General features: G+C 41.4%; 1 protein-coding gene across 1 annotated transcript in view; it reads right to left on the bottom strand.

Moving 5' to 3' along the window:
• The window catches only part of Tex26 (testis expressed 26), a 40,844-nt gene extending 18,740 nt beyond the window's left edge, over positions 1-22,104 (bottom strand). The window contains exons 1-4 of the mRNA XM_047554244.1: positions 22,015-22,104; positions 17,010-17,091; positions 4,506-4,668; positions 1,593-1,749 (exon numbers count right to left, since the gene is read on the bottom strand). Of these exons, the coding sequence (XP_047410200.1) occupies positions 1,593-1,749; positions 4,506-4,668; positions 17,010-17,091; positions 22,015-22,075 (463 nt within the window). The 5' untranslated portion in view covers positions 22,076-22,104. The remainder of the gene's footprint in view (positions 1-1,592; positions 1,750-4,505; positions 4,669-17,009; positions 17,092-22,014) is intronic.
• Positions 22,105-27,407: the final 5,303 nt, after the last annotated feature.

Here is a 27,407-nt window from a genome sequence, read left to right as displayed (position 1 = left end):
CTGAGTCTTAGATTCTTCACCTCTGACTGGAGATGATAACTTTATAGGTGGTTGTAGAGACACAGGCATTAAAAGATTTGTTGTTATTCTCCCTTGACTTCCAGAGCCTCAGGGAGATGGGGTCCTCCGTGCTCCTCAGTTTGTGTTTCAATTCCACATGGCTGCCAACCTCCCTCAGGGCCCTGTGTTCTCACCAAAGAAGTAGGAGAGCACCAAGGCTCCAATTGCCATTTTGTCACAAGGCTTGGAGCAGCCCACCAGAGTGCATCGCTTTCTCCATAACAGGGAACAGTTTTAAAATATCTACACTCAATTTTCATGATTTCTCATGAGGCAAATGTCCTGCTTATAGACCAGAACAAAACTGCACCTTATCGGCATATATGCCATTTCTGGAAAATGTGTCTGACTACAGGAAGTTCATTTGGGGCCCCTGAAAAATGCCAACAGTTATGGTGTCATCTCCACCTACCCTACAGAAAACCAAGGCAAATGAATTTTCCAGCTACAGAATCCTGAGGGCAGAGCCAAGTGAATCATGGGAGAATCCTGCAGGGGATGATCTGCACAACGGAACTCCCTTCCAGAAGGAGGCGTGTGTTCTTCTCGGAGGCAGTACGACGAGAGTGCCAGACTCTATCTCATACCAGTGGAGAAAATGAAATGGGCCTTGCTTAACCCTCTGCGTTTTTCTACCTGTCTACAAAAGCTACACCATCCCATCCCCAGCTAGACTCCTGGCTCCCTTTACTTCCTTATCCCTGTTATCTATCAATCACTCAACCCTACAGTTCATTCATTTGTTCTACCAATATTTCTTTCCATCAGTTATGATGAATCAGACACTGGAGTGGACACTGGTGGTACCATGTCAGCCAGAGCCATAGGTCCAGCCCTTGAATGGGTAACCGTCATCCATCATGCTGGTGTGAACTGAAGTGCCCATACCACCACCTGCTGGTGCCACACTGCCATCCACACTTCACAGTCCTGCTTCAGGCCACCACTCTCCCCAGGGGCTGTTCTGACAACCTGGCCTCCTTCCTCGAGGCAGGGCCACCTCCTTCATGCTAGAGTCCACATCTGAACTGTCACCAGCCTAATACAAACTTCTTGATTGCTCCTGGGATAACCTCCCCTGCCTTTTATCACCCTTGCAAACTGAATTCTCTCTGCCTGTACTGGTTTCTTCTCTCATTCCTCCCACTTTCCCTTGACTTCATCTCTACACATGAAGTTCTTCTAGTTCCTCAAATGTTCCTCTAGGACTTCACAAGGCAACAGTGACACTCTCCTCTGCATCTTCACCTGGATAATTTCCCTTCATCCGTCAGGACCAGGAAGGGAGGCCTTTCCTGACCTCCACCTCCCACTTTACCACCTCAGGTGAGGCTAATGTTTTATTCTGTGCCCATAGCAGCCTGCTTTTCTTAAAGCGTGCACCTGTTTGTACTTGACTGTGCACATGACATTTCCTGCTTCGTGTCTAGATCGTAACTTCCTCAAGGAAAGGGAGCACGACCATGCTGCTAACCACTGCAGCTCATCGCCCGGTGCATGACCAGAGTCAGAAAGAAAGCAAATGTGTTTACCTTTGTCTATATCCACAAAGTCTCTCTTAGTTTGGGAAATAAACTGATTTGCTATTGCCGTCTTCATTTCATCCATAGAAGCAGGGATTTTCCAAGCAAGGCAGTCCCTTGATCTGTCGCTTGGTTGCTCTGGAGGTAGTGTCCATTCAATGAAGGTCTATCAATGCAAATAAAATTTTCAAGAAAATAGATACAGATTCACCTGATGGAATCAAGAATATGAGCATTGGTGTGTACATAGTCTTCGGAAACCTTTCCATCCAGCTCTAACTCTGCCTGACGCAGGGAGCCTGTTAATGGAATCCATTGGTTTACCTAGCTGTAACACAGGTACTTGTGCATTTCTTTGACTTTTCACACAGATGGGGGAAAAAAAATGTGATTGCAAGCTCCAAAAAATTGTGCATCCACAAAGAATTCTCTCACAGATAAGACCAAAAGAGGAGAAAACCCACACTATTCTAGTTATGGCCACACATTCCCAAGGGAGCAGAGACAGTGGCTGCTTAACCCTTGGGACCCCCAGAGAGAAACCCTGCTTCACATGCAGAGATCTCAGCAACACTATGGGGGACAGGGGAGGACAGGCGCCATCTCCTCTTTACCTCCAAAGAGATTCTATGCGTATAAAACTTGAAACCTGCACTCCATCTTGCCATCTTCCCTCTCCCATGACCTCACTCCCTAGCTTTCTAGGAAAATAGAAGCCACCAGGAAAGAAGCTCTGTGCACCAACTTCCACCCACTGCACCTGCACTGGCATCTGTTTGACAAGAGTACCTGCAGTGCTGCCAGCAGGGCCCAGCCCACTTGGGCCACTAGGATCCAGTTCCCTGTGGTGTGATCCAGTCCAATACTCCAATAACCCTCATTTCTTGCAAATTCAAGTTTCTTCCTCTCTGCTGGGTGGCTGCCATTAGTAAACAAGTCTCCCTTTATTTCTCCTACCTTATAAAGAAACTCTTCTCTTTGCCCAAATTCCTTGGAATAGTTATGTATTTGTACTGTTTCAAGTTATCTTTTAAGTCTCTTTTAACCTTCAGTTTCCGCCTCAATCCCCTTCTTTCTCTTATCATTTATCTACTGAAGAAACCAATTGTGAAAATGCCAGCATCTACTGAAGAAGCGATTGGTACACAGAGGTTCTCAGTCTGGATTTTGTGGATTACATACCTACAGTGCCACTTAAAAGGTCTTTACTCACTGGACTCAGATTCAGGGTAGATCTCTTGGACTAAACTCTAAGTGGTGTTCAGCAAGATCACAGGCAGTGGATATTACATTGCTATTTCTCTTCAGTGATGGCAGTCATTGCTGAGGCTCAATGGCCAGAATAGAAGAGTCAACAAATCTAGCTTGCCAAAACTCATTGGCTCAAAGTACAAAGGACCATCTATAACACTAGCTCTCATTGGCTGAGAGCACAAAGGGAGTCTGCCATGCTAGCTCTCATTGGCTGGGAGCACAGAGGGAGTCTGCCATCCTAGCTCTCAATGAATGAGAGCCTTGGACAGCACTTAGATGAATGAAAATCATATGCCTGTTTGTATGTATATGTATACATATACAGTAAAATGTTGTAATTAACTATTTCATATTAATTTTTAAGGAAACTGTTTAAGACACAAATGGATGGTAATGAATGGGTACCATGAGGAACAAGTATGTGTTCTAAGGATTCCCAAGTCAGTTTCTCTCTCACATGAGCTCCAGGCCTGTATATTCAACTGTCTGCCTGTTGAACATATCTTCAACCAACAGCTCTTCACCTGGACTCCCATTTCCTCTTAGTCCTTCCCCATCAAACTTGGTCTTCCACCATGTTCCACCTCAGGCAACAGTACCATACACCCAGCCTCCAGAGAGAAATATGAACATCCTCCTTCACTCTCTCCTCTTCATCTTTCATCCCCTTAGTCATTAAATATTGTCCCTTCTACCACTGTGTCATCTATTCAATGAACACAAGGGCCTCATCCTAGATCTCAGGTAAATGAAACCCTTTATTATGACTGAGAATTGTCTTTTATGATGGAAGAAGGGTGTACAGGGCCAAGAAAATGTCAGGAGAATCAGTTATTTTCTTCTGGCAGAAAAGAGGGTTGGAGATGGCTCTTTTTAAAATGAGTCTTGAAGGAATATAGGGCAGTGCCCCTCAGTAGACTGAAGGAGGCTAGTCGAGAGGGAGGCAAGAATGAAAAAGTCAGGGAGGTTTGAGTGTGCACGAAACAACCTATGCATACCTGCTCATAGCAGCACTATTCACAATAGCTACAAGGTGGAACCCACTCAAACATCCATCAGGGATGTATGAACATATAAATTGTGGCATGTACAAACAATAGTATTCAATCACAAAAAGTACTGGTACTTGCTACAACATAGGTGAACCTCAAAATTACGCTAAGTGAAAGAAATCAGACACAAAAATTACCTACTGTGTGATTCCACATGTAAAATATCCAGAATGGTTAATTCATGAAGATAGAAAGCAAATTGGTGGTTTCCAAGGGGAAGGTGGGGTAGGGTGGGGAGTAACTATTTAATGGGCATGAGTTATGTTTTTCCTAGGATGATGAAAATGTTCTTCAATAATAATGTTCTTCAGAGGTGGTGGTTGCACAAGGTGAATATACTAAGTGCCAGTGAATTGCTACCATTAACATGGTTAATTTTATATTATGTGAATTTCACTCTAATTTTTTAAAATCTTAAAAAAAAAAAAAACACCATAGGTTATAGAGGGAACATGGTTAGAAATAAAGATGAGAAGGTAGGTAGGTAATTGTCCAAGAAGGACCATGTATCTCATCACTGAAGAAAGTGAAGGGTCTTTGTGACATATTTGAACTCTCATTCTCATGGACTGTTGATACAGTATTAAATTTGACAGTTATACAGCTATTATCTCACTTGATTGGGATGATATTTGTGTCTCCTGAATCCTCTTGAAGACCCATTTTTTACGAAATTTTCTTTAGAATATGATTTCCACACATACTCGTCATTGTATTGTGTATTCAGAATGGGATCGCCAAGTGCATATGCATATCCTAATCTTCTGATACTTTTTTGACTACAAAAGAAAAGTAGAAATTAGAGTAAGGAATTAAGAGCCAAATTTCACAATGGTGCAAATGTCAAACCATTTTACTTATAATATATTTTTTAAAGATTGGTTAGCTTAAGACTTGATGTCAGATATAATTTCATTTGGGGGTTCCCCTGATAAGCAACAATTCTTTTTTTTTTCTATAACTATTTTTTTAATTTGAAATCATGCAGACTGTGTTTCTTACATGATTTATTATATTAGAAATCAATCACCACAAGATATATAGAACCCCATCCCCATATGTCAATTATTTCAAAATTAAATGATACACTTATAAATATCTTAGAGGTCAAGGAAGAAAGTATAAGAAAAGTAAATAAAGAGTGCTTTTAACTTAGTGATAATAAAGGTTTAAATATTAGGATCTTTGGTTGAAACAATACTCAGATGAACATTTATAACTTAAGTACTCGATAAGCAACAATTCTGTAACTTAGGATGGCTCTTAGCAAATGAACAGGGACCTAAAATGAAATTAAGAATAAAAACCTAAATTTATTTTCTTTTTTTTATTATTATTGTAAACAAATGGGATACATGTTGTTTCTCTGTTTGTACATGGTGTAAAGGCATACCATTTGTGTAATCATAAATTTACATAGGGTAATGTTGTTTGATTCATTCTGTTATTTTTTCCCTTCCCCCCCACCCCCACCCCTCTTTTCCCTCCATACAGTACTTCCTTCCTCCATTCTTGCCCCCCTCCCTAACCATAACTCTAACCCTAACACTAACCCCTCCCACCCCCCATTAGGTATCATCATCCACTTATAAGCAATATCATTCGTCCTTTGGTTTTTTGAGATTGGCTTATCTCACTTAGCATGATATTCTCCAATTTCATCCATTTGCCTGCAAATGCCATAATTTTATCATTCTTTATGGCTGAGTAATATTCCATTGTATATATATACCACAGTTTCTTTATCCATTCATCAATTGAAGGACATCTAGGTTGGTTCCACAATCTGGCTATTGTGAACTGAGCAGCTATGAACATTGTTGTGGCTGTATCTCTGTAGTATGCTGATTTTAAGTCCTTTGGGTATAGGCCAAGGAGTGGGATAGCTGGGTCAAATGGTGGTTCCATTCCAAGTTTTCTAAGGAGTCTCCACACTGCTTTCCAAAGTGGCTGCACTAATTTGCAGCCCCACCAGCAATGTATGAGTGTACCTTTCTCCCCACATCCTCCCAACACCTATTGTTGCTTGTATTCTTGATAATTGCCATTCTAATTGGGGTGAGATGGAATCTTAGGGTGGTTTTGATTTGCATTTCTCTTATTACTAGAGATGTTGAACATTTTTCCATATGTTTGTTGATTGCTTGTAGATCTTCTTCTGTGAAGTGTCTATTCATTTCCTTAGCCCATTAGTCAATTGGATTATTTGCATTCTTGGTGTAGAGTTTTTTGAGTTCTTTATAGATTCTGGAGATTAGTGCTCTATCTGAAGTATGATTGGCAAAGATTTTCTCCCACTCTGTAGGCTCTTTCTTCGCATTGCTGATAGTTTACTTTGCTGAGAGAAAGCTTTTCAGTTTGAATCTATCCCAGTTATTGATTCTTGTTTTTATTTCTTGTGCTTTGGGAGTCCTGTTGAGGAACTCTGGTCTTAAGCCGACATGTTGAAGCTCTGGACCTACTTTTTCTTCTATAAGATGCAAGGTCTCTAGTCTGATTCTGAGGTCCTTAATCCATTTTGAGTTTAGTTTCGTGCATGGTGAGAGATATGGGTTTAGTTTCATTCTGTTACATATGGATTTCCAATTCTCCCAGCACCATTTGTTGAAGAGGCTATCTTTTCTCCATTGCATATTTTTGGCCCCTTTGTCTAGTATGAGAAAATTGTATTTATTTGGGTTTGCGTCCATGTCCTCTATTCTGTACCATTGATCCACCTTTCTATTTTGGTACCAATACCATGCCATTTTTGTTACTATTGCTTTGTAGTAGAGTTGAAGATCTGGTATTGCGATACCCCCTGCTTCGCTCTTTCTGCTAAGGATTGCTTTAGCTATTCTGGGTTTCTTATTCTTCCCGATGAATTTCATAATTGCTTGCTCTATTTCTGCAAGGTACATCATTGGGATTTTAATTGGAATTGCACTGAATCTGTATAGCACTTTTGGTAGTATAGCCATTTTGACAATATTAATTCTTCCTATCCAAGAACATGGGAGATCTTTCCATCTTCTAAGGTTTTCTTTAATTTCTTTCTTTAGTGTTCTGTAGTTCTCTTTATAGAGGTCTTTCACCTCTTTTGTGAGATTGATTCCCAAGTATTTTATTTTTTTCAAGGCTATTGTGAATGGGGTAGTTTTCCTAATTTCTCTTTCTGAAGATTCATCACTTATGTATAAAAATGCATTAGATTTATGTGCATTGATCTTATATCCTGCTACTTTACTGAATTCACTTATGAGTTCTAAAGTTTTCTGGTGGAATTTCCTGGTTCCTCTAAGTATATAATCATATCATCAGCAAATAGGGATAGTTTGAGTTCTTTTTTTCCTATTCGTATCCCTTTAATTTCTTTGGTCTGTCTAATTGCTCTGGCTAGAGTTTCAAGGACGATATTGAATAGAAGTGGTGAAAGAGGGCATCCCTGGCTTGTTCCAGTTTTTAGGGGGAATGCTTTCAGTTCTTCACCATTTAGAGTGATATTAGCCATGGGCTTAGCATAGATGGCCTTTACAATGTTAAGGAATGTTCCCACAATCCCTATTTTTTCTAGTGTTTTGAGCATGAAGGGGTGCTGTATTTTATCAAATGCTTTTACTGCATCTATTGAAATAATCATGTGATTCTTGACTTTAAGTCTATTGATATGGTGAGTTACATTTATTGACTTCCTGATGTTGAACCAACCTTGCCTCCCTGGGATGGAACCCACTTGATCATGGTGCACTATCTTTTTAATATGTTTTTGTATGCGATTTGCTAAAATTTTGTTGAGAATTTTTGCGTCGATGTTCATTAAGGATATTGGTCTGAAATTTTCTTTCCTCTATGTGTCTCTGTGTGGTTTAGGTATCAGGGTAATATTGGCTTCATAGAATGAGTTTGGGAGGGTTCCCTCCTCTTCTATTTTATGGAATACTTTGAGAAGTATTGGAATGAGCTCTTCTTTAAAGGTTTTGTAGAACTCGGCTGAGAACCCATCTGGTCCTGGACTTTTCTTTGTTGGTAGGCTTTTGATGACTTCTTCTATTTCATTACTTGAAATTGGTCTATTTAAATTGTGTATGTCCTCCTCGTTCAGTTTAGGCAATTCATATGTCTCTAGAAACCTGTTGATGTCTTCGAAATTTTCTATTTTGTTGGAGTATAGATTTTCAAAATAGCTTCTAATTATGTTTTGTATTTCAGTCGTGTCTGTTGTGATATTTCCTTGTTCATTCCAAATTTTAGTGATTTGGGTTTTCTCTCATCTTCTCTTTGTTAGTGTGGCTAAAGGTTTATCAATTTTGTTTATTTTTTCAAAGAACCAACTATTTATTTTGTCAATTTTTTGTATTGTTTCTTTTGTTTCAATTTCGTTGATTTCAGCTCTGAGTTTAACTATTTCCTTTTTTCTACTACTTTTGGTGTTGGTCTGTTCTTCTTTTTCTAGGGCTTTGAGCTGTAGTGTTAGGTCGTTGATTTGTTCAGTTTTACTTCTTTTATTAAATGTGCTCCATGAAATAAATTTTCCTCCAAGTACTGCTTTCATAGTGCCCCAGAGATTTTGATATGTTTCTTTGTTCTCATTTACCTCTAAGAATTTTTTAATTTCCTTCCTAATATCTTCTGTTATCCATTCATCATATAATAGCATATTGTTTAATCTCCAGGTGTTGGAGTAGTTTCTATTTTTTACTCTTTCATTTATTTCTAACTTCAATCCATTATGATCTGATAGAATACAAGGTAGTGTCTCTATCTTCTTGTATTTGCTAACATTAGCTTTGTGGCATAATATATGGTCTATTTTAGAGAAGGATCTGCTGCTGAGAAGAAACTGTATTCGCTCTTGGTTGGATGGTATATTCTATAAATATCTGTTAAGTCTAAATTATTGATTGTGTTATTGAGATCTATGGTTTCTTTGTTCAATTTTTGTTTGGAAGATCTGTCCAGTGGTGAGAGGGGCATGTTAAAATCACCTAGTAGTATTGTGTTATGGTCTATTTGGTTTCTAAAATTGAGAAGGATTTGTATGACATACATGGATGAGCCACTGTTTAGGGCATAGATATTTATGATTGTTATATCTTGCTGATTTATGCTTCCCTTAAGCAGTATGAAATGTCCTTCTTTATCCCTTCTGACTAACTTTGGCTTGAAGTCCACATTATCTGATATGAGGATGGATACTCCAGCTTTTTTGCTGAGTCCATGTGCATGGTATGTTTTTCCCCATCCTTTCACCTTTAGTCTATGGGTATCTCTTTCTATGAGGTGAGTCTCTTGCAGGCAACATATTGTTGGATCTTTCTTTTTAATCCAATCTGCCAATCTATGTCTTTTGATTGATGAATTCAGGCCATTAACATTCAGGGTTATTATTGAGATATGATTTGTATTCCCGGTCATTTGGTTCATTTTTAAAATTTTATTTATTTATTTATTTTTTGACACCACTTGGTTCCTCCTTTATTTGACAGTTCCTTTAGGATAATTCCTCCCTTTGCTGATTTGCTTCTTTGTTTTTTATCTCTTCCTCATGGAATATTTTGCTGAGAATGTTCTGTAATGCTGGCTTTCTTTTTGTAAATTCTTTTAGCTTTTGTTTATCATGGAATGATTTTATTTCATTGTCAAATTTGAAGGTAAGTTTTGCTGGGTATAAGATTCTTGGTTGGCATCCATTTTCTTTCAGAGCTTGAAAAATGTTGTTCCAGGCCCTTCTAGCTTTTAGGGTCTGGGTTGAAAAATCTGCTGATATCCGTATTGGTTTCCCCCTGAATGTAATTTGGTTCTTTTCTCTCACAGCCTTTAAAATTCTGTCTTTATTTTGTATGTTAGGTATTTTCATTATAATGTGCCTTGGTGTGGGTATGTTGTAATTTTGTGTATTTGGAGTCCTATAAGCCTCTTGAACTTGATTTTCCATTTCATTCTTCAGATTTGGGAAATTTTCTGATATTATTTCATTGAATAGATTGTTCATTCCTTTGGTTTGTTTCTCTAAGCCTTCCTCAATCCCAATAATTCTCAAATTTGGCCTTTTCATGATATCCCATAGTTGTTGGAGATTCTGTTCATGATTTCTTGCCATCCTCTCTGTTTGTTCAACTTTGTTTTCGAGGTTAAATATTTTGTCTTCAATATCTGAGGTTCTGTCTTCCAGGTGTTCTATCCTATTGGTTATGCTTTCTATGGAGTTCTTAATTTGGTTTATTGTTTCCTTCATTTCAAGGATTTCTGTTTGGTTTTTTTTCCAATATCTCTAACTCTTTATTGAAATGGTCTTTTGCTTCCTGTATTTGCTCTTTTAACTATCGATTGGTGCGATCATTCAATGTCTGCATTTGTTCTTTCATCTCATCATTCAATGCCTGCATTTGCTCTTTCATCTCATCGTTTGCTTCCCTGATCATTTTAATTATGTACATTCTGAACTCCCTTTCTGTCATTTCTTCTGCCATGCTGTCGTTGGATTTTATTGATGTAACATCTAGATTTGTTTGGGGCATTTTCTTCCCTTGTTTTCTCATATTGTTCAGGAATCAGTGGATCATCAAAATATTGCAGATTTCCTCTATTGACTTATAATGTCCCTGAAGATTGCTAGTATATCCCCTCTTATCCTTCAGTAGCCTGAAGTCTTGGAGGAAGTTGATAATGCGGTGCTCCACAAGGAAGCTGCCTCTCTAGGGGTGGTGACCCTCAGGTGGGGTATATTCCCTGCTAGTGGGCAGAGGTGCCTCCACTTGTTGACCAATGGTCATCCAAAGGGGAACTAGGCTGCGGGCTGAGGCAAGGCCTGTTTGTGCCTGTGTCTCTGTTTTTACCGTCCTTGTGGGAAAACCTCACCCGGCAGGGAAGACTCACCCAGTGGGAAGGTCTCACTGGTCAGTTCCCCTCCTAGAGATTCCCCTCAATCCACAACTACCGCCTGGGCTGGGCTGCCTTCCTCTGCAATGTTCCCAGGGGCCCGGACCTACCTCCTGGGCCTGGGAGCCTCACCCTTTGCAGACGAGTATCCTTAGGCTGCCTCTACTCAGAGAATCTGCCCGCAGTCCTGGAACCTTCGCTCCGTCCCTAAGCGTGTCTCTGTGCGGCTCTTCCACCAAGAAGCCGCCTAGGTCCTGGGCTCTGCACCTAATCACCTGGCTATGCGGTCCCTCTTCTGAGCTGCCACCTGGAGCGCCGTGCAATAGCTCCGAGTCCCAGAGACCCGCCACACACCTCTTCCTGCAGACAGCCGCCCGGTGTTCCAACGCAGTCACTAGGAGTCCAAGCAACTCACTTTGCGTCTCCTCCTCCCACCAACAGCCCATAGCCCTAGGCAGTCACTCCGAGTCCAAGTGACCCACCCTGTTCCTCCTCCTCCTCGGGGGTAGCCCCCCGAGTGTTCAGGAGCGGTCGCTCCGAGACCAAGCGACCCACTGCGCTCCTCCTCCGGGTAGGCCACCGGTGTTCAAGAGCGGTCGCTTTGAGTCCAAACAACTCACCACTCGCCTCCTCCTCTGAGCAGCCACCCGGAGTTCTGATGCAGTTACTCCTAGACCAAGCGACCTGCCGCATTCCTCCTCTTCCTCCAGGCAGGCCCTGGTGTTCAGAAACAATCGCTCTGAGTCCAACCAGCTCCCCATGCAGCTCCTCCTCTGGCAACCGCCTGTAGCTCTGATGCAGTCACTCCTAGACCAAGCAACCCGCCGCACTTCTCCTCTTCCTCCGGGTAGGCCCCAGTGTTCAGAAGCGATCGCTCTGAGTCCAACCAGCTCGCCGCGCAGCTCCTCCTCAGGCAGCCGCCTGGAGCCCCAGTGGTTGCTCCGAGTCCAAGCGCTGTGCTGAGCCGCCTCCTCTACGATGATCCCAGTTGTCCGTGTTTACCACTCCAGTGGGGAGAGGGGCGTCTCGCCAGGCAACTCTACTTCACAAAGTTCCCTGCGTTCCGGGGCTACCGCCCCATCCGGGACGCCTCCCCAACGGGAGAGACTCACCCGGCAGCTTTGAGTTGGTCCCAAGTCTCTCACTATCTCCTCTTTTGAATCCTGCGTCCTGGAGCAACATGAAATGCAGCCACCCTCTAGTCCGATATCTTGAAAAGCCCTATTTTCTTTTTTAAGGTAATCTGATATACAAAAATTAACTCAATGTAACCACATAGTTGGTAAAGAAAAATTTCTCTATATATAGACTCATTCCAGAGACAGAAGGAAGAAATACACAAAATAGGATGTTTGTTTTTGGTGTGCAATTCCTTAATGGAATCATGCATCTAGGTAATTATCAGCAGTGTCACCAAGAGCTCAAAAAGAGGGGCCGCCAAATACCATGTGTTTCCAGGTGGATATACACACTGCCACCTATTAAATATTTTTTGCTAAAATAAATATGGACTCTGAGTCAAATGAAGTCTGTAGAATATTGAATTAGGGGTGGATGAAAAGTGAAGTATTTTAAAACACATGATGGGGATGGAATCAGAAAAATCCCAAACAATGATCATGTTTCTTTAGCAAAGAAACTGTCAGGGAGGAAAGAAGTGCAAAGGTGGGGAGACCATAGATTAAATGCCAAAAGCAATATATGGACTTTGGATTCTACTTCAAACCTTTTTAAATTTTTAAGACAATGGGATAAATCTGATTGCTGATTGACTATTTGATACTAAGGAATTGATTTTTTGAGCATGAAATAATGATATTATGTTTTTAAAACATCCTTATTTTGATACATAGAAAATATTCAAACTGAAATAATATGCCTTGAATTTATTTTGACAAAATGCAGTGAAAAGATTAAGTGGAGGAAGAGCTAAAATGTTTTGTGTTGATTGTCATAGTGATCATGTTTATTCCTTTGTGTGCGTTTAAAATACTTCACATTTTTTTTAAGAGTCTGAGCAGATTCATGTGTTGGAAAGAAGCAAACATCTGGGAAGTTGGACACATCTGGATGATTGACAATTTCCCTGTCATTCAGATGTAAACTGGAGATTCTCCAAAAGGGACACAGCACAAATAGCTTCAGAGGAATTCGTTCTCAGATCTCAGTTTCTCGATATACTTTTTCCTAAATTATATCTGCCTGATGCATCAGGGCGGGGTGTGTGTGGGGTGGGCTGAATATGTGAGTAGGTCCCTCTTTACCACATCCCTGGCCCAGGCTCTCTTCCCCACATTATCACAGGATGTTTCTCAGGTACGTTGCCTCCAGATGTACAACTCCAGCCAGACGCAAAGGGTGTGCCCAAGGGGAAACTTGGTCAGAGCGATTTCAGAGATGCCTCCTGGTCATCCCACGCCCTTGTCCAGCACTTGTCTGGTCTCAGAGTTTCTGCAGAGTGAGGGATGGCACTGTAACCAGGGTATTGCCACCTGTGCGAGGGTGTTATGGATCTCGGTAGGCATGTTTGAAAGTCACCTCCAGTTTTCTGTCTCCTAACAATTACCAGCTGTTCATCCATCTTTAGGGAGAGGCTTCTAAGAGGACAGAAGAGAATGTGGAATGCTCCAAATGGCTCTTTTCCTCACGTCCTTAAAGATAAGCATTTTTTTCAGCATTTTTTTAAAAAAAATCCCCAGGAAATGTCATTAGCTGGAGAGAAAAGCATGTCTGAGTCCGGGAAGCAGTACAAGTTGGTGATGATGATGGCTTTAAATATAACTGGAATCTTTTCTGGGACATCACATTTTTTAAAGATTACTGGGTAAAACTGGTAGATAAAAATCTTGTGGCTTTTTTTTTTTTTCAGATTTTGTATTCATCATTTGGTAAGGTATTTAAATCTTATTTTTTGAAATATTTACTCCAGTGCAGCCAATCCTTATTTCCTTTTATGCTGTAAAGCATTTAACAAAAAAAATTTAAAAAGAAGTAAAAGCATATGCTGGCTTGTGGGACCATTTCATTCTCACATCATATAACTTTTTCTTTCATTAAATGCATAGGAAATGTCTGATGTCTAATGAAATCAATGAAATTATTTCTCACTTTTTAATGCAACTGTTATTTAATTATTACTGAAAGTCAAGCACCAGAGTTCTACAGACATGAGAACATATTTAACTAAGGAAAAGCATATTTTTATCAGACTCCTGACTTCACAGGTAACTTACACATTTTATGCATTACTTTTGTTACTTGGCTATAACTTGAATGTTTTTATACTTCCCCTATTTTTCATAACCTTCCCTATAAAAGATATATCCCATAATATATTTTTCAGTAATTTTCATAATGTCCCTCAAAACATATATGAACGTTTTTATGAACTGAAAGGGTGGGTAGATTTTATTTTGACAGAAAATAAACCCAGTTTTGCTCATTGGTTTGACAAAGAGGACTGAATTAACTCACCGGTTATAGATGATGTAAGCTGTATGAGCTAAATCTTCAGTTCCAAGATTTTGACAAGAATATATTTAAAGTAAGTGATGATAAAAGTTTTTTTATACAAAAAATATTGCATTGGAAAACACTTATTGAAATTAATGTTTCTGTGTTCCAATCTTCTCTGAGCATATAATATTAAGCAAGCTGCCTCTGAGTGAAAGGGTAACTTACAGTTTGTTCAAGCCATGCCTTCTGGTATATTTCTCAGAAATTGAAATGGAATAACTCAATAAATGGATGACAAGTCATCTTGTTACTTGCTTTCAATAAAATCAGAGGAGTGCTCTACCAAGTTGTCAGTGGATCAGTCATTAAAAGTCACCTTGTGATTTCTGACTCGGCACTCTTTTGGAGTTCAGAGTGCTGAGCCTGGTTCAGTGACACACAACTGCAGTCCCAGTGACCCAAGAGTCTAAGGCAGTAGGATCAAAAGTTCAAGATCAGCATGAGCAAACTAGGAAGAACCTGTCACAAAATAGCAACTAAAAAGGACTGGCCAAGGGCCTAGGATTTTGGCTCAGTGGTAGAGTGCTTCTCTAGCATGTGTGAGGCCCTGGGTTCAATGATCAGCACCACATATAAATAAATAAATAAAATAAAGTCATCTCATTACTTTTTTGTGTACTAAAAATAATGATGATGATACTTAAGGTCACATAGCCTACTTAAAAAAAAAAAAAAAAAAACTGGCCATGTGGTTCAGTGGTAAAGTGCACCTGAGTTGAACCCCCAGTACTACTAAAAAAGTAAATAAATAAATAAAAAGCAGTTCAGGGTGCTGGATGATACTGCTCTGCTGTGTGTGTTCATATATGTGTACATATGAACAAGATTTCTTAAGACTAATATCTATAAAGTGGAAAAAAGAAAAGAAGCAGAAAAACTGATGTTACATATGGGTCATTCTAAAAATAGTAACACTCACAAATGAATGCATGAACTAACAGAAAGCAAAACAACCCATTTATCTTTTTAAGATGTAATTCTAAGCCAGGCATGGTGGTGGCGACACCCGTAGTCCCTGTTACTTGAGAGGCTGAGGCAGGAGGATCGATTCGAGTCCAGGAGGTTGAGGCCTGACTGGGCAACATATTGAGGCCTCATTGAAAGAAAAATAAGAAACAAACAAGGAAAGAAGGAAGGAAGAAAGGAAGGAAAGAAGAAAGGAAGGAAGCTAGATACATAAAAAGATGGTGGTGGGGAGGATGTAGTTTCAAAAATAATTTTTTGTATTTAGTAATTATTAACATTTGTAATATATTTATTGCTTTGAGCAGTTGTGTACTAAAAATAATGATGATACTTAAGGTCACATAGCCTATTTAAAAATTAATTTGAACTAAAATATTCAAACAGTTGCAAAGAAGTGTGAGGGACAATAAGTTGCTTTCAAGCACAGAATATATTACAGCAGGGAAAATTCTACTGAGGAAGTGGAGTGGGAAAAGAATGTAGGAAGGAAAAGGAATGGAATGAGTTTTCAAAAAAGAGCTTGTTGGAGTTTTTTTTTTTTTTTAAAGAATCATAATGAGTATTAATTTGCTAAGGCATTCAGACTGCCCATTAGTTGTATTTAAAAGTTTTATTTTAAAATATCAGTATTTAGGATGGGCTGGAAATTTTATCTTTTGCAACTATTTAAAAGAAAGAGAACTTAAAAAAAAATACATGAATTTGAAAACCACTGACTTAGATTCTCCACGTATATCTTTATCTTTGGCTTTTATTCCAAATGCTGCTTTTTCAGAAAATGGTTACGCCTGTGAACCTGGCAAGTGTATGACAATTAGATGATAAATCTCCCAATTAAGGAGATAGTCGTGGTCCAATGAGATAACCAGTAACTCAGAAATCGGGAGTCTTGGAGTTGGCACTTTTGAAAGGCTATCATATTTTACTGGAGGAAAAGGAAGCAAAATTACTGAGTAACTTCTTTGGGTTAGTCCTCCTCCTCAAAACACCTCCCTTTAGGCAGGGATCATCAGTCCCATTCCACCAATAAAACTGAGCCCTGGATGATTTGAGACTTGTCTGGGGGTGGGGGTGGGGCAGAGATAACAAGGGTCAGCCCTGGATGTGCCAGTAATCCATCTGACGGCTCCCTCACTTGAACTTTTTTAAAGATCCTTTTTATTGGAAACAATTCGCAGAGTAAACACAGGCAAGGAAGACTCCCCAAGCTGACTTCACACCTATCCACTCCCCTTCTGCTGAGCTCAGAGAGGCAGCTGATGGCTAGAAATTCCCACAGCCCTCAGCTCGGGTAGAAATAAGAGAAGTTGCAAGCCAACATTGCTGTAGCTGGAGGAGTGGCGATGAGGAGAGAGGGGTTGTGGCCTTCCTCCAGCTTCCAGAGATGAGTATTGGTGATAGTAGGGACAAGTACTCATTCATCCACACCCCGTTCATTCAGTCACCATGGCCTGCTTCTGTAACAGGCAATGGCTTCGATTCATGCATAGTTTAGGTGGCACAGTCCTATTAACCTACGTGCTGAGTCAGCGGCAAAGCGCAACAGGCAGTAACTTCATGAAGAACCAGTGTGACAATTTTCCTGGTGCTCCTGATGGAGGTCTGGCTGCTGTTTGAGAGGAGGAACTTTGAAGACCTCGGAGGGGAGCTATGTGCACAATCCCGCTACTCGAGTGCATTTTCCATAAGCTTCTCCAATGACTCTATTTGTTTTGGATTCTGAGTCGGAAAAGACAAGCGAACGCAGCTGCGTCTGTCAGTGTCACTGAAGGGGACCTACCGGATCAGAGCGGGCGCTGTTCCTGTCTTGCGGGTGAATGCGGTCCTCATGGTGGTGGCATAGGAATCCCAGTCCTCGCCGCCTGCCGGAAGGACAACCAGGCAGTTTTAAATGTGGCAAACTGGAATATCTCAATCGAAGGCTGAGCACTTAAAATAATTTCTCCAAAGAAAATAACACTCTGGATAGTGATTTTATAGCAGAGTCTAAGGAGCCTTAGAGGCCAAGTCATGGCCTGGAATCGGAAAGAAGGGAAGCGCAACTGAATTATCTGAGTTTATCTCAAAATAAAAAGAGGTCTATTGTTTTCCCTGAGCATTCGCACGTGCTATTTTAAAGAATTCAAGCCATACATAAAAAAGAAAGAAAGAAAGAAAGAAAGAAAGAAAGAAAGAAAGAAAGAAAGAAAGAAAGAAAGAAAGAAAGAAAGAAAGAAAGGAAGTAGTTCATTGGAAATTCTATCTTTGCTTAATATAACTTTCTAGCGACCAATTTGTGTCGGGTCAGGTAGATCTATGCACACATGGGATGAGTTTACACACCGAGTTCATATCAGAAAGGCCAGCTGTTACCCTGGACACTTTCTCTTTGCTTTTCCTCTCCACCCATCGTTACCCTTTTCCCTGCTAGGCCATGTTAACAGTCCTGCTTGCTTCCCTCCATACTTGCACACAGTTAAGCCTTGTGTCGTCATACAAGGATTTATATGTACATATATATACAAATACATAGACAAATTGGGATTTAGTTCTCACCATTTTGTGCTATAAAAAGGGGTTCATATTACACAAAGTGTCCCGGCTAACAGTGTCTTGGGGGAAAACACTCCCATGCACCTGGTGCTATGCTAATTCACCCTTTGTAATGACTGTGTAAAATTCAGGGGTATAAAATTTAGTGGCAACTATGTGCATGGGTAAGAGCATCAGGGGACAGAGTGGAGTTGGAGGAGAAGTCCCAGAGCTGAAGCCTGGGCACTCGGAGGTCAAGAAGAGGAGCAGTCAGTGAAAAATACAGTCAGTCAAGGCCAGGAGAAAACCAGGAGCGAGTGGTCCTGAAGCCGAAAGAAGAAAGTGTTTCCAAAGGAGGGAGGAATCGTCCATGGCAAATACTGAGACGGCTTCCAGAGATGCCAGCTGAGAATTCACCATGAGCTTGCACAGCAGGAGCAACTGAGCTTATCTACCCCAGCCTCCCTTTTTCAACAGTATCACCAAATTACTTGAGAATAGAGTGGTTCCTCCTTGTCTGCAGTTTCACTTTTCATGGTTGCAGATACCTGGGCTCGACCATGGTCCAGAAATATTAAACGATTCCAGAATTAACAATGCATAAGTTTTAAATTGTGCACCATTGCGAGACCATGATGAAAGCTCATGCCATCCAGCTTCATCCTGCTAGGAATGTGAATCATCCCTTTGTGTCTCGTGTCCACACTGCATACACTCCCTGCCCGGTAGCCACATAGTTGCGGTATCACAATGCTTGTGAATACAGTCAGTACTGCCCAGGGTTTCAGGCATATTCCCTGTGCATAAGGGAGAACTAGCATATATATTTTAAATTTTAAATTCCTCATTCTCTCATTTTTTGTATGAAGTTACCTGATGCTTTTTACATTTCATAAGACACTAGGTTGAAATGTCTCTAATTTTTGAATAAATAGTGCGGTTTAGGATCTGTCCCCTCGTTGCAAAAATATTGTAGCCATTCTCATTGCCTGAATTTGTTCCCACTCTGTAGCCTATTAAAATTACACTGGCGCACCCTTTTATTTTTCAATTTCCCCATATTCTTAAAAGCTATCTGCCCCCTGCCTAGCAGAGGGAGCCCTGGCTGAACATTCACTGTTTCTGTCGTCTGTGATGTCTTAGTATTCATCTCCCCACCTCTCCCAGCCAGGTCGTTTTTAATTTAACAGGCCCTGGCCCCAGGCAGGCAACAGGACCTGCTCATGTGACTGTTCCCTGCTGCCTTCACACTGGTTCAAGCTTCCTGGCCACTCAGAAGCATCCCTGATGGAGAACTGAAACCTCGGCATTATCCTTGGAGACTCCTGCTTTGGTGGGAATCACTTTAGGCTTGAAAGTATTTTATTCCAATAGTGGAATTAAATGATCTTTGTGACAGGAATCACAAATGTGGAGAAGTAAGGGAGAAGAAATCCTAAGGCAGCTGCTCTTAAAGAAGCCTTTCTTTATTTGATTAGAACCTCTGCGTTGGACTTTTAGGAAGACCAGGAAGGATCTCTGTAGACACTTCCCTCGACCCTTCTCAGTTGTGATTCTGTCCTACTGGCTGTTTCTTCCTTCTCTCATTTCCTGTTCCTTCTACAAACAAGTTCTGAGCCCTTCCCGTGGACCAAGCCCTGTGCACAGCACTGGACACAGTCCTGAGACACAGTCTGTACTGGCTTTGGAGAACTCACTGGCTAGTGGAGGAGCTATGTGTCCTATGAGCATAAGATTAAGATTGTGCTAATGTCCTGTGTGTCACAGGAACTGTGAGGAGCATGTGATTCTTTCTCGAATGAGAAGAGGGGACAGCAAGGACAAGTCAAGGAGAGATCTCATCACATAGATGGCTTCTGAACTTGGATTTAATCTGGTAGAAGTTTGACAGGGAAACATGGGAGAACATAGAGTAAAGATTTTCCTAGAGGATTTAGCAGGTGGTATGAGAATCTGAGACATAGCAAATGTCCAATGCAAGCAAAGCCAAGGAGAAATGGCTAAGGACAATTTGGTGGGGCCCTGTGTACCCTTCTGACTTCTAAAATCTGCTCTGCTAAACTTAGGACCCACCAAATGTGTTCACAGTTATGAAAATAAATTTACAAAGTTTTGAAAATATTATAAAACTAATATCACATAACTAATATGTATATTGCATTGTACTTTACAAAGTATTTCCATATATATTATATTGTTTTAATCTCACAATAACCCGATAGACAAAGCAGATATTAATGACATCTAATAATCCTAACCTTTTATTATTTTGAGGATCAAAGGCATTGGTAAGTGTACATGCTTGTAATGTGCTGAATGATGTCTGCCAAAAGATATGTGCATGTCCTAAATCCCAAAACCTGTGAATCTGACCTTATTTGGAAAAGGGATGTTTTGCCATTAAGGATTGCAAGATAAAGCAATCATCATGGATCATACTCATGGACCTTAAAAGCAATTATAAGTGTCCTTATAAGAAGGAGGCAAAGTGAGCTCAGAGGCAGAGACTGGAGTGATGTATCCACAAGTCAAGAATGCCAACAGCCAGAAGAATCGGGAGGCGAGGAAGGATTCTGTCCTGGAGCCTCCAGAGGGGTTGCAGCCCTGTGCACACCTTGATTTTGATGTTAGGCCTTCAGGGACAGGAGGGAATGAACTTCTGTGATTTTAAGCCACAAGTTTGTGGTTCTGAGTAGCAGCTACGAGAAACTAACAGCACCTGAGCATCCAGTCTGCAGCAACTACTCATTAGCTGTTGGCTTTTGTTGTCAACCAGTTCATCAAGTTTTTGGACCAAAGTTGAGCAGTGCCACATCAAGCCCACCTTGTGAAGGGTGACTGGCCTAGCAGTGGAAGATGGAGTAGCCCACAGCAGCTCTGAGAGACCCAAACTTGTCCATGGGAAGGAAAACTTGGTGGCCAAATCAAAGAGATCTGGTGATCAAATTGAGGTATCGAAGCAGCTGCCTCCCCTTCTTATTTCAGCAACTGGGACCCTGCTGAGTGGGCTTTCAAAGTCTGGGAAGTTTGAGAAGGAAAGGAGTATAATTTTGCACATGTTGAGTTAGAGGCCTTTCTGTGACATCCAAATGGAACTGTCTAGCAGACAGCAGGATAGTTTGATCTGGAAATTGGAGGAAAGGTCTGAGTTAGAGACAAGAGTAGAGTGTCATGGGCACCTTTGTGAAGCACCTAAAGCCTTATGGCAGCATGTGACCACTCACATAGAGGATGCAAATTCAGAAGGAAAGTCTTGGAAGACTCTGGCATTTCCAAGTCAAGGATAGGGAAAGGAGACAATGAAAGAAACCATGGTTAGAAAAGGAAGAGGAAATTAAAAAGGAAATTCTCAGGAATCCTGGGAAGGCATTTCTCTCTCCTCTCTGCTTACCTTGACATTATATGGAAACTGATTATATTTGATACTTTTGTGCTAATTAAGTATTTCCACTTTCTATTCTTAATTTACAAAGGAATGAATTGAAATGAAAGTACACATTTCACTCACTCTCACGGGAGCACAATTCTAGGGAATTTGCAGTTGAACAATTCCTCACGGCTCTGTAGCCAGCGTGCAGCCACAATTACCCAGCTAGACAGCAGCAATGGGCCATTATTGCCAAGGGAAAGGCCACAGTCGAGCTGACTACACAGTAATCATGCCACTAGCGTCACAGCTAGAGTGGATCTCCCTCTGCAGACAGGAAAAGCTGAGCTGGTAACCTGCTGCATCTGGGAGCAAAAACGAGGATATGCAAAGCTCCCCACCTTTACAGAGTCTCTTAGAAAGAGCAATTAATGGTCCTAGTTAGAAGCTGCAGCGGAAGGCCTTAGCTCCCATCCCGTAACCACCACGCTCGGGCCCTGCTTCTTTGCTGCTTCCCAGACCCTACGTGGGGGCGGGGCTCAATCGATCTTGTTCTCTTCCGAGCTTTCCAGTCTCTGTTCCTTCTTTGCTTTCCTCTGTTCTCCTTGGAAAGGGCCCAGTCCTTCATTTTTTTCTGTCCCCTCCTGGTCAGACATTTCCTGGAGTGTTTTAGAAAGAAGTGCGGCGCAGCGTTTACTAGAGGAGCAGAGGTGAAGGGCTGGAAGGGGACAAGATCATGAACACTGTCATTCTCCCTGACTCTCCAGCTGTCCTTAGTTCCTTAGTGGGGGCCATCGCTAACAGGGAGACAGCATCCTTAAAGATCGAAGCCCCTTGGCTGGACGCTATCCCTTCCCCGGGAAAGACCCCAATCCTGTCTGCAGACAGGCAGGGGTCGCAATCTTACTTGGCTGGAGCTTGAGGTCGTTTAAAGAGGGGCACGAAGCCATGAGCTCAGGCTGAGCCATCCTGCCCCGAGAGGCAGCCGCGCCGGGCTGCCGTTCCAACCCAAGTTGGCTCTGCAGGCTGCGCGCGCGGCTGCTTTGTGACGCGTCGCCATGGAGACGCGGGTCTGGTACTGGGCAGCTAAATCGCCGACCACAGATGGCGAGAGACCAGCGCAAGGAAGGGATGCGGAAAGCGAATCCTTGTTTTCCATCCTGTGGATGCCTTACTTTCGTCTGTTTGTATAGCTCGTGCAGTGAGCTCTCCCGACTATCGTGTTTTATATTTGGGGACAGGAGCAAAGAAAGGGGGAAAAATTGAACGGAACGCAATGTCAGACTTTTCAACTGAAATTTTTCATCTATTCATAGCTTTCAGCTTCAGCAAATGTGGGGAAAGTTTTTATGGATCTGACAAAATCACAAGTGGGGCATGAGAAGTACTGCTTCTGTGATGTCCCTGCTGTTCAAGGGGTCATCTTGTGTGTTGGTCAGTTTCAGGTCACTACAAAGAAACACCCGACTCGGGCTACTTATGAAAAGAGGCATATTTTGACTGTTGGAGGTTCCAAGTTCAAAGACCAAGAACAGGCTTGTCAAGTGTGTCCCTTTACTGCATCACCTTATTGCTGGGAAAGCCAATGGCAGGAGTGGATGTCAGAGCCAGTGATCATGTGTCCAGTCAGGAAGCAGAGAGAGGAAGAGACAATGGTCCTATAGTTCCTCTGGGGGACACATCCCACAATGCCCCGGGGACCTTCCACTAGGTCCCACCTCCTAAAAGTGCACCACCCTGGAGATCACATGAACCTTCAGGGGATACTATTCAGAGTCAAACCCTAACAACCCAGCTCAAAAATCCAGTGAAAAGTGTGCTTAGAGACAAAGGGGAGGGGACCTGTGTTTCACAGGTGTCCTCAACAGGCCATGCTCCTGCCACCAGTCATAGTGCTTGTGATTGTCAATTTAATTGTTCTTCCTCCATCCCCCATTGACTAAGCTGCGCCTTCCACCCTTTGTATGTTCTGGGTTTCACGGATGAGGAAGGTCTTTTATTTTCAAGTTCTTGGCAACTCTCTGGTGATCTGATACATAGTAGGTGCTTAATAACTACTGAATAGCTCCAGGTTAGAACACCGCTACCACTGACTCTTGTGAAGAGAAGACAGGAAACGCCAGGGCTGCTGGCAACAGTTTAGAAAGGAATCGACAACACCCCGTATCCTGAAAGGGTTATTCTAACGTCAGGCCTTAGTAAAGAGTGAGATGTAATAACAGAGTTTATTAAAGGAGACAGAATAGACATCAAACTTAAGACCCCAAATATATATATGCAAGGAATGTCTTCAAAATGAAGAGCTCAACTAGAATTTTCTGAGGGTAGAGTCCCATCCACATATCAAATGAATATAACACATTTTAGACTCTCCAGGCAATGAATGGTGAAATTCAGTAGAAGGCAGACTTCTGTTGATGTTATTTAAAGGCACATGTCTAAATTAGGATTTAGTAGTGGCATCTAAATTAAAGAAAGTCGCACCCAATAACAGATTAACTGTCTGGAAATGGTAGAGCTAATTAGCATAGCATAATTTAAGAGAAATATGTTTTTAAAATAGAGCAGTTAGTATATAGAATTTTAAAAGTGAATTCTTATTAATATCTTACATTTGTCTCTTCTCGGGCAAGCTGAAATGGTGGGGTACGCACTGAACCGAGGGAGACCCAGAAGAACTGTTACTCTCCCTCTGGGAGCCCTTAGGGTAAGGCAGGCACTTCTGTGAGCCCCTGTTTCCTCAGTGTACAAATGACTACACTAGCGGCCACCTTACTGCGCTGCAGAGATGGTGATCCTAACCATAATCTATCAATGGTAGACAATGCAAATCTAACATATTATTCTTTTGTCTGATTGCTATTCTGATTTTTTTTTCCTTTCTATAGTCTCCCATTTCTGCTTCAAACTGTGGTTTCAGTGAGGGTCTGCATTATTGTGCATGGTATGGCACTGTTTCTGCCTTTGAATTTGATCACCCGAGGCAATCCCTTTACATGATTAAGTGGAGGGTTTTTTTCTTTTCTTTTTCTTTCTTCTTTCCTTCAACTAATGCTGACTGTGCATTGAATACGAGCTGTCTGAGGACATTAAGGGAAATGCCTTGGATATGATAAGAGCCTGGGCACAGCTTCCTGGAAGAACAGAACCTGAGCTGAACCCTCAAGGATGCGTGGGGTTGACCTGGTGAAGAGGGAGAGGTGACATGGGTAGAGCAAGGTCCTAGGTGCCAGTATCAGCCTGTGCAGCCCAAAGCCCCTTTGAAGTTTGATGTAACTATAATGAAAAGAGTGAGGGAGAAAGTGAGAACAGGCTGGAGGGGAAGAAGTCCCTGCAGGTCACACTGAGAAGCTGAGACTTCACCTGAGCAGATGGAGGATTCATTGAGTAGGTCAAACAGCAGTGTGAACAGGCCAGGTTACAGTTTAAGTGAATCCTGACCTTTTCTCCAGAGCAAGGAGGAGCAAAGTTCCATACCATCCTGCCAAAATAAGCTAATCATTCAGAAACCAAAACATCTAGATTACTCATATGCCTTGTACAAGCTTTGCATTGATCCAAACAATCAAAAATAGTTTTATTGAATGGATAAAAAGTTAATTGGTTGTTTCCAACTAAAATTATGATAATAAATTTATTTCTGCACACACACACACACACACACACACGCACACACACACAAACACACACACACACACAGGGAACATGATGTGAACTAGTAAAGGCAGGGATGGGGAGCAAGGGTGAGGAGACAGCAAGCGTAGAATGCTCAAATTCTGGCTACCTAGGAAAAGTAAACCTCCAGCAGGTGGAGTGGGAAAGGATCAGGAAGGAAGCAGTATTACTTAAGACAGAAAGAAGTAACCAAGTTTACAGACCAAGAGTAAGGAGCAGAGAAAGAGAGCTTGAAGCTGCAGGAGAGAGAGGGGGGGCCAGGTGTACTGGAGAGCTGCCTCCTGCACCTGAGTACCCCTACACCTGGGCATCTGTGTACTCTGCTAGTGGCACCTGAGCTTCTGCATTTCTACCAAGATTTTCAGGTGAGTCACAAAATTGGAGACAGACACACCTAGAACCTGCTAGGCCAGCCTTGGCCTCACCTGGGATCTTTTATAAGAAACTCAGGCCCTACCTAGAGAGACTGAATCCAGTTCTGCACTCTGCACAAGACCTCCAGAAGATTCCTAGGCACAGTCTAAGAAGCATTGCTCTAGGTTATACAGAAGGCAAGGTCATCTCCTGAACAAGAGGGAGACTAGGAAAGAGTTGATGGGAAAATTAGGAGAACAAGCCGACAAAAGATGTGTAAACAATAGTCAACAGGTGCCCACTTCCAGAATCCCAGAAGGTGATGTCCAGCTGTCTTTGTGTACAAAGATACTCAGTGAAGTTTCTCTGCTTCAGTTCTTATATTCAGGCAAAAGAACTTTCTTTTTTTTTTTTTTTTCTTTTTCATTTGGTACCAGGGATTGAACCCAGGGATGCTTAACTACTGAGCCATCCCCAGCCCTTTTAATTTTTTATTTTGAGTCAGGGTCTTGCTAAGTTGCTCAGGCTGCCTTTGAACTTGGGATTCTCCTGCCTCTGCTTCCTGAGCTGCTGTATTACAGGCATGCACCACCATGCCTGGCTGTGCAAAAGACTTTCTAAAACTGTAATATACAATATTTTCTTCAAGTGTCCTCATGTAGAAAAAAAAATAGAATATTGCTCTCTCTCTTGCTAATGGATGGACTCGTAAAACATATTCTCAATTTCTGTGATGGACTATGTTAGGATTCTCTAGAGAAACAACGGATACTATCAACCTATCAAGAGATTTGTTTTAAGGAATTAGATCACACAATTGTGGAAGATCCAAAGGCAGAATTCCCTTTTGCCTGGGGGAAGGTCAGGTTTTTTGTTCTGTTCAGAATTTCAACTGATTCCATGAGGCCACCCACAGGAGAGAGGACAGACTGCTTTACTCAAAGCCCACCTTTAAATATTAATCAATCTCATCCAAAAACACCTCCACAGAACTATCCAGAATAATGTTTGTCTAAACATCTGGGTGCTATCCCAGCCAAGTTGACACATAAAATTAACCATCACCAATTTAGATGTTCCTGGTGCCATCCAGGGCATAACTGCCACCAACAGGGGTTGTGGATAAGTAGTCTCAGGATAATTACTCTGCTCTTATTAAAAAATCCAGAAAATTCTATGATTTTTGTCTTTTATTAAAGCAGTCTAGTTTAATGGGATTACATTCTGAGGTCTGCTTCTAACTTGCAATTCACCACATTTATTTCTGTTTCATCCAAATAAAACCATAACAGCAAGTTAAGACTATTAATTCTATCAAAATCTTATCTGTCCCCTTTAAATGTGACCTCCCTCCTGGTCCATCCCTGTTCCACCTGGTTCTTGTGGTTTTTCTCTTCTCTGAACTCTTAAGAAGGAAGCTGGGTGGACCAGCCATTGGGTGATTACCAATGGCTTCTATTGTTAGTTCTCCTTTCAGGTCTATGCAAGTAGTGAACATCAGTCTACGCAAGTGCAGACACTTGTTTTAAATCTGTTATACCAGCACTTAACCATTCATTCATACACATGAGTGTTCTCTTCTTCAAAGCAATTTATTTTAATGATGCTGCCATTGCTTGAAGCATTTTAAAAATTCTTTAGAAACTCCCTTCAGAATCCGACACATACATTCTTTAGAATTCTTCATTAGGGGCATAACTTTGTTCTTTGAGGATGGATTGGATATTTAAAACAGTAAGAATACATTCAAGTTGACAATTAAGGCAGGTGACCAAGTTGAGCCATGTTATCCCTTAGTCAGAAATCAGATTATTTCCATCAGTTAATGAGAAAAAAACAACTCCTTCATTCTGTAAATAATTTCTGAACTTGCATCTTATTGGATAAATCAATAGCCTCCAAGGACACTGACAGCTTGTATAAATCAATCACTTGGGTAAATCAATCCATGTTTGTTTTAAACTAAATTTTGCAGTTATACTTCATTAATTTTATTGCCCCAATTGGATCACAGGTATCACAGGCAGATAGTTTCCCTTTGGAACTTCTCTTATAGCACATATCTTATTGTTCTTATAAGCTTGTACCTCTGTGTGTGTGCTTGTTTATTTTGGTATTGGGGATTAAAAACAGGGCCTCATGCATGCTAAGTATGTGCTCTACCACTAAGCTACACCCTTGCTCTCTTCTTTTAATAATAAAATTGGAAGCTCCTTGAAAGCAAGAATCAAGTTTAAGTTCCATTATACACCAGGATCACCAAGGCACATT

The sequence above is a fragment of the Sciurus carolinensis genome, chromosome 5, assembly GCF_902686445.1.
Source record: "Sciurus carolinensis chromosome 5, mSciCar1.2, whole genome shotgun sequence".
NCBI lineage: Eukaryota > Metazoa > Chordata > Mammalia > Rodentia > Sciuridae > Sciurus > Sciurus carolinensis.
Note: the sequence above shows the minus strand (reverse complement) of the source record. Positions and strands in the feature narration are given on the sequence as shown.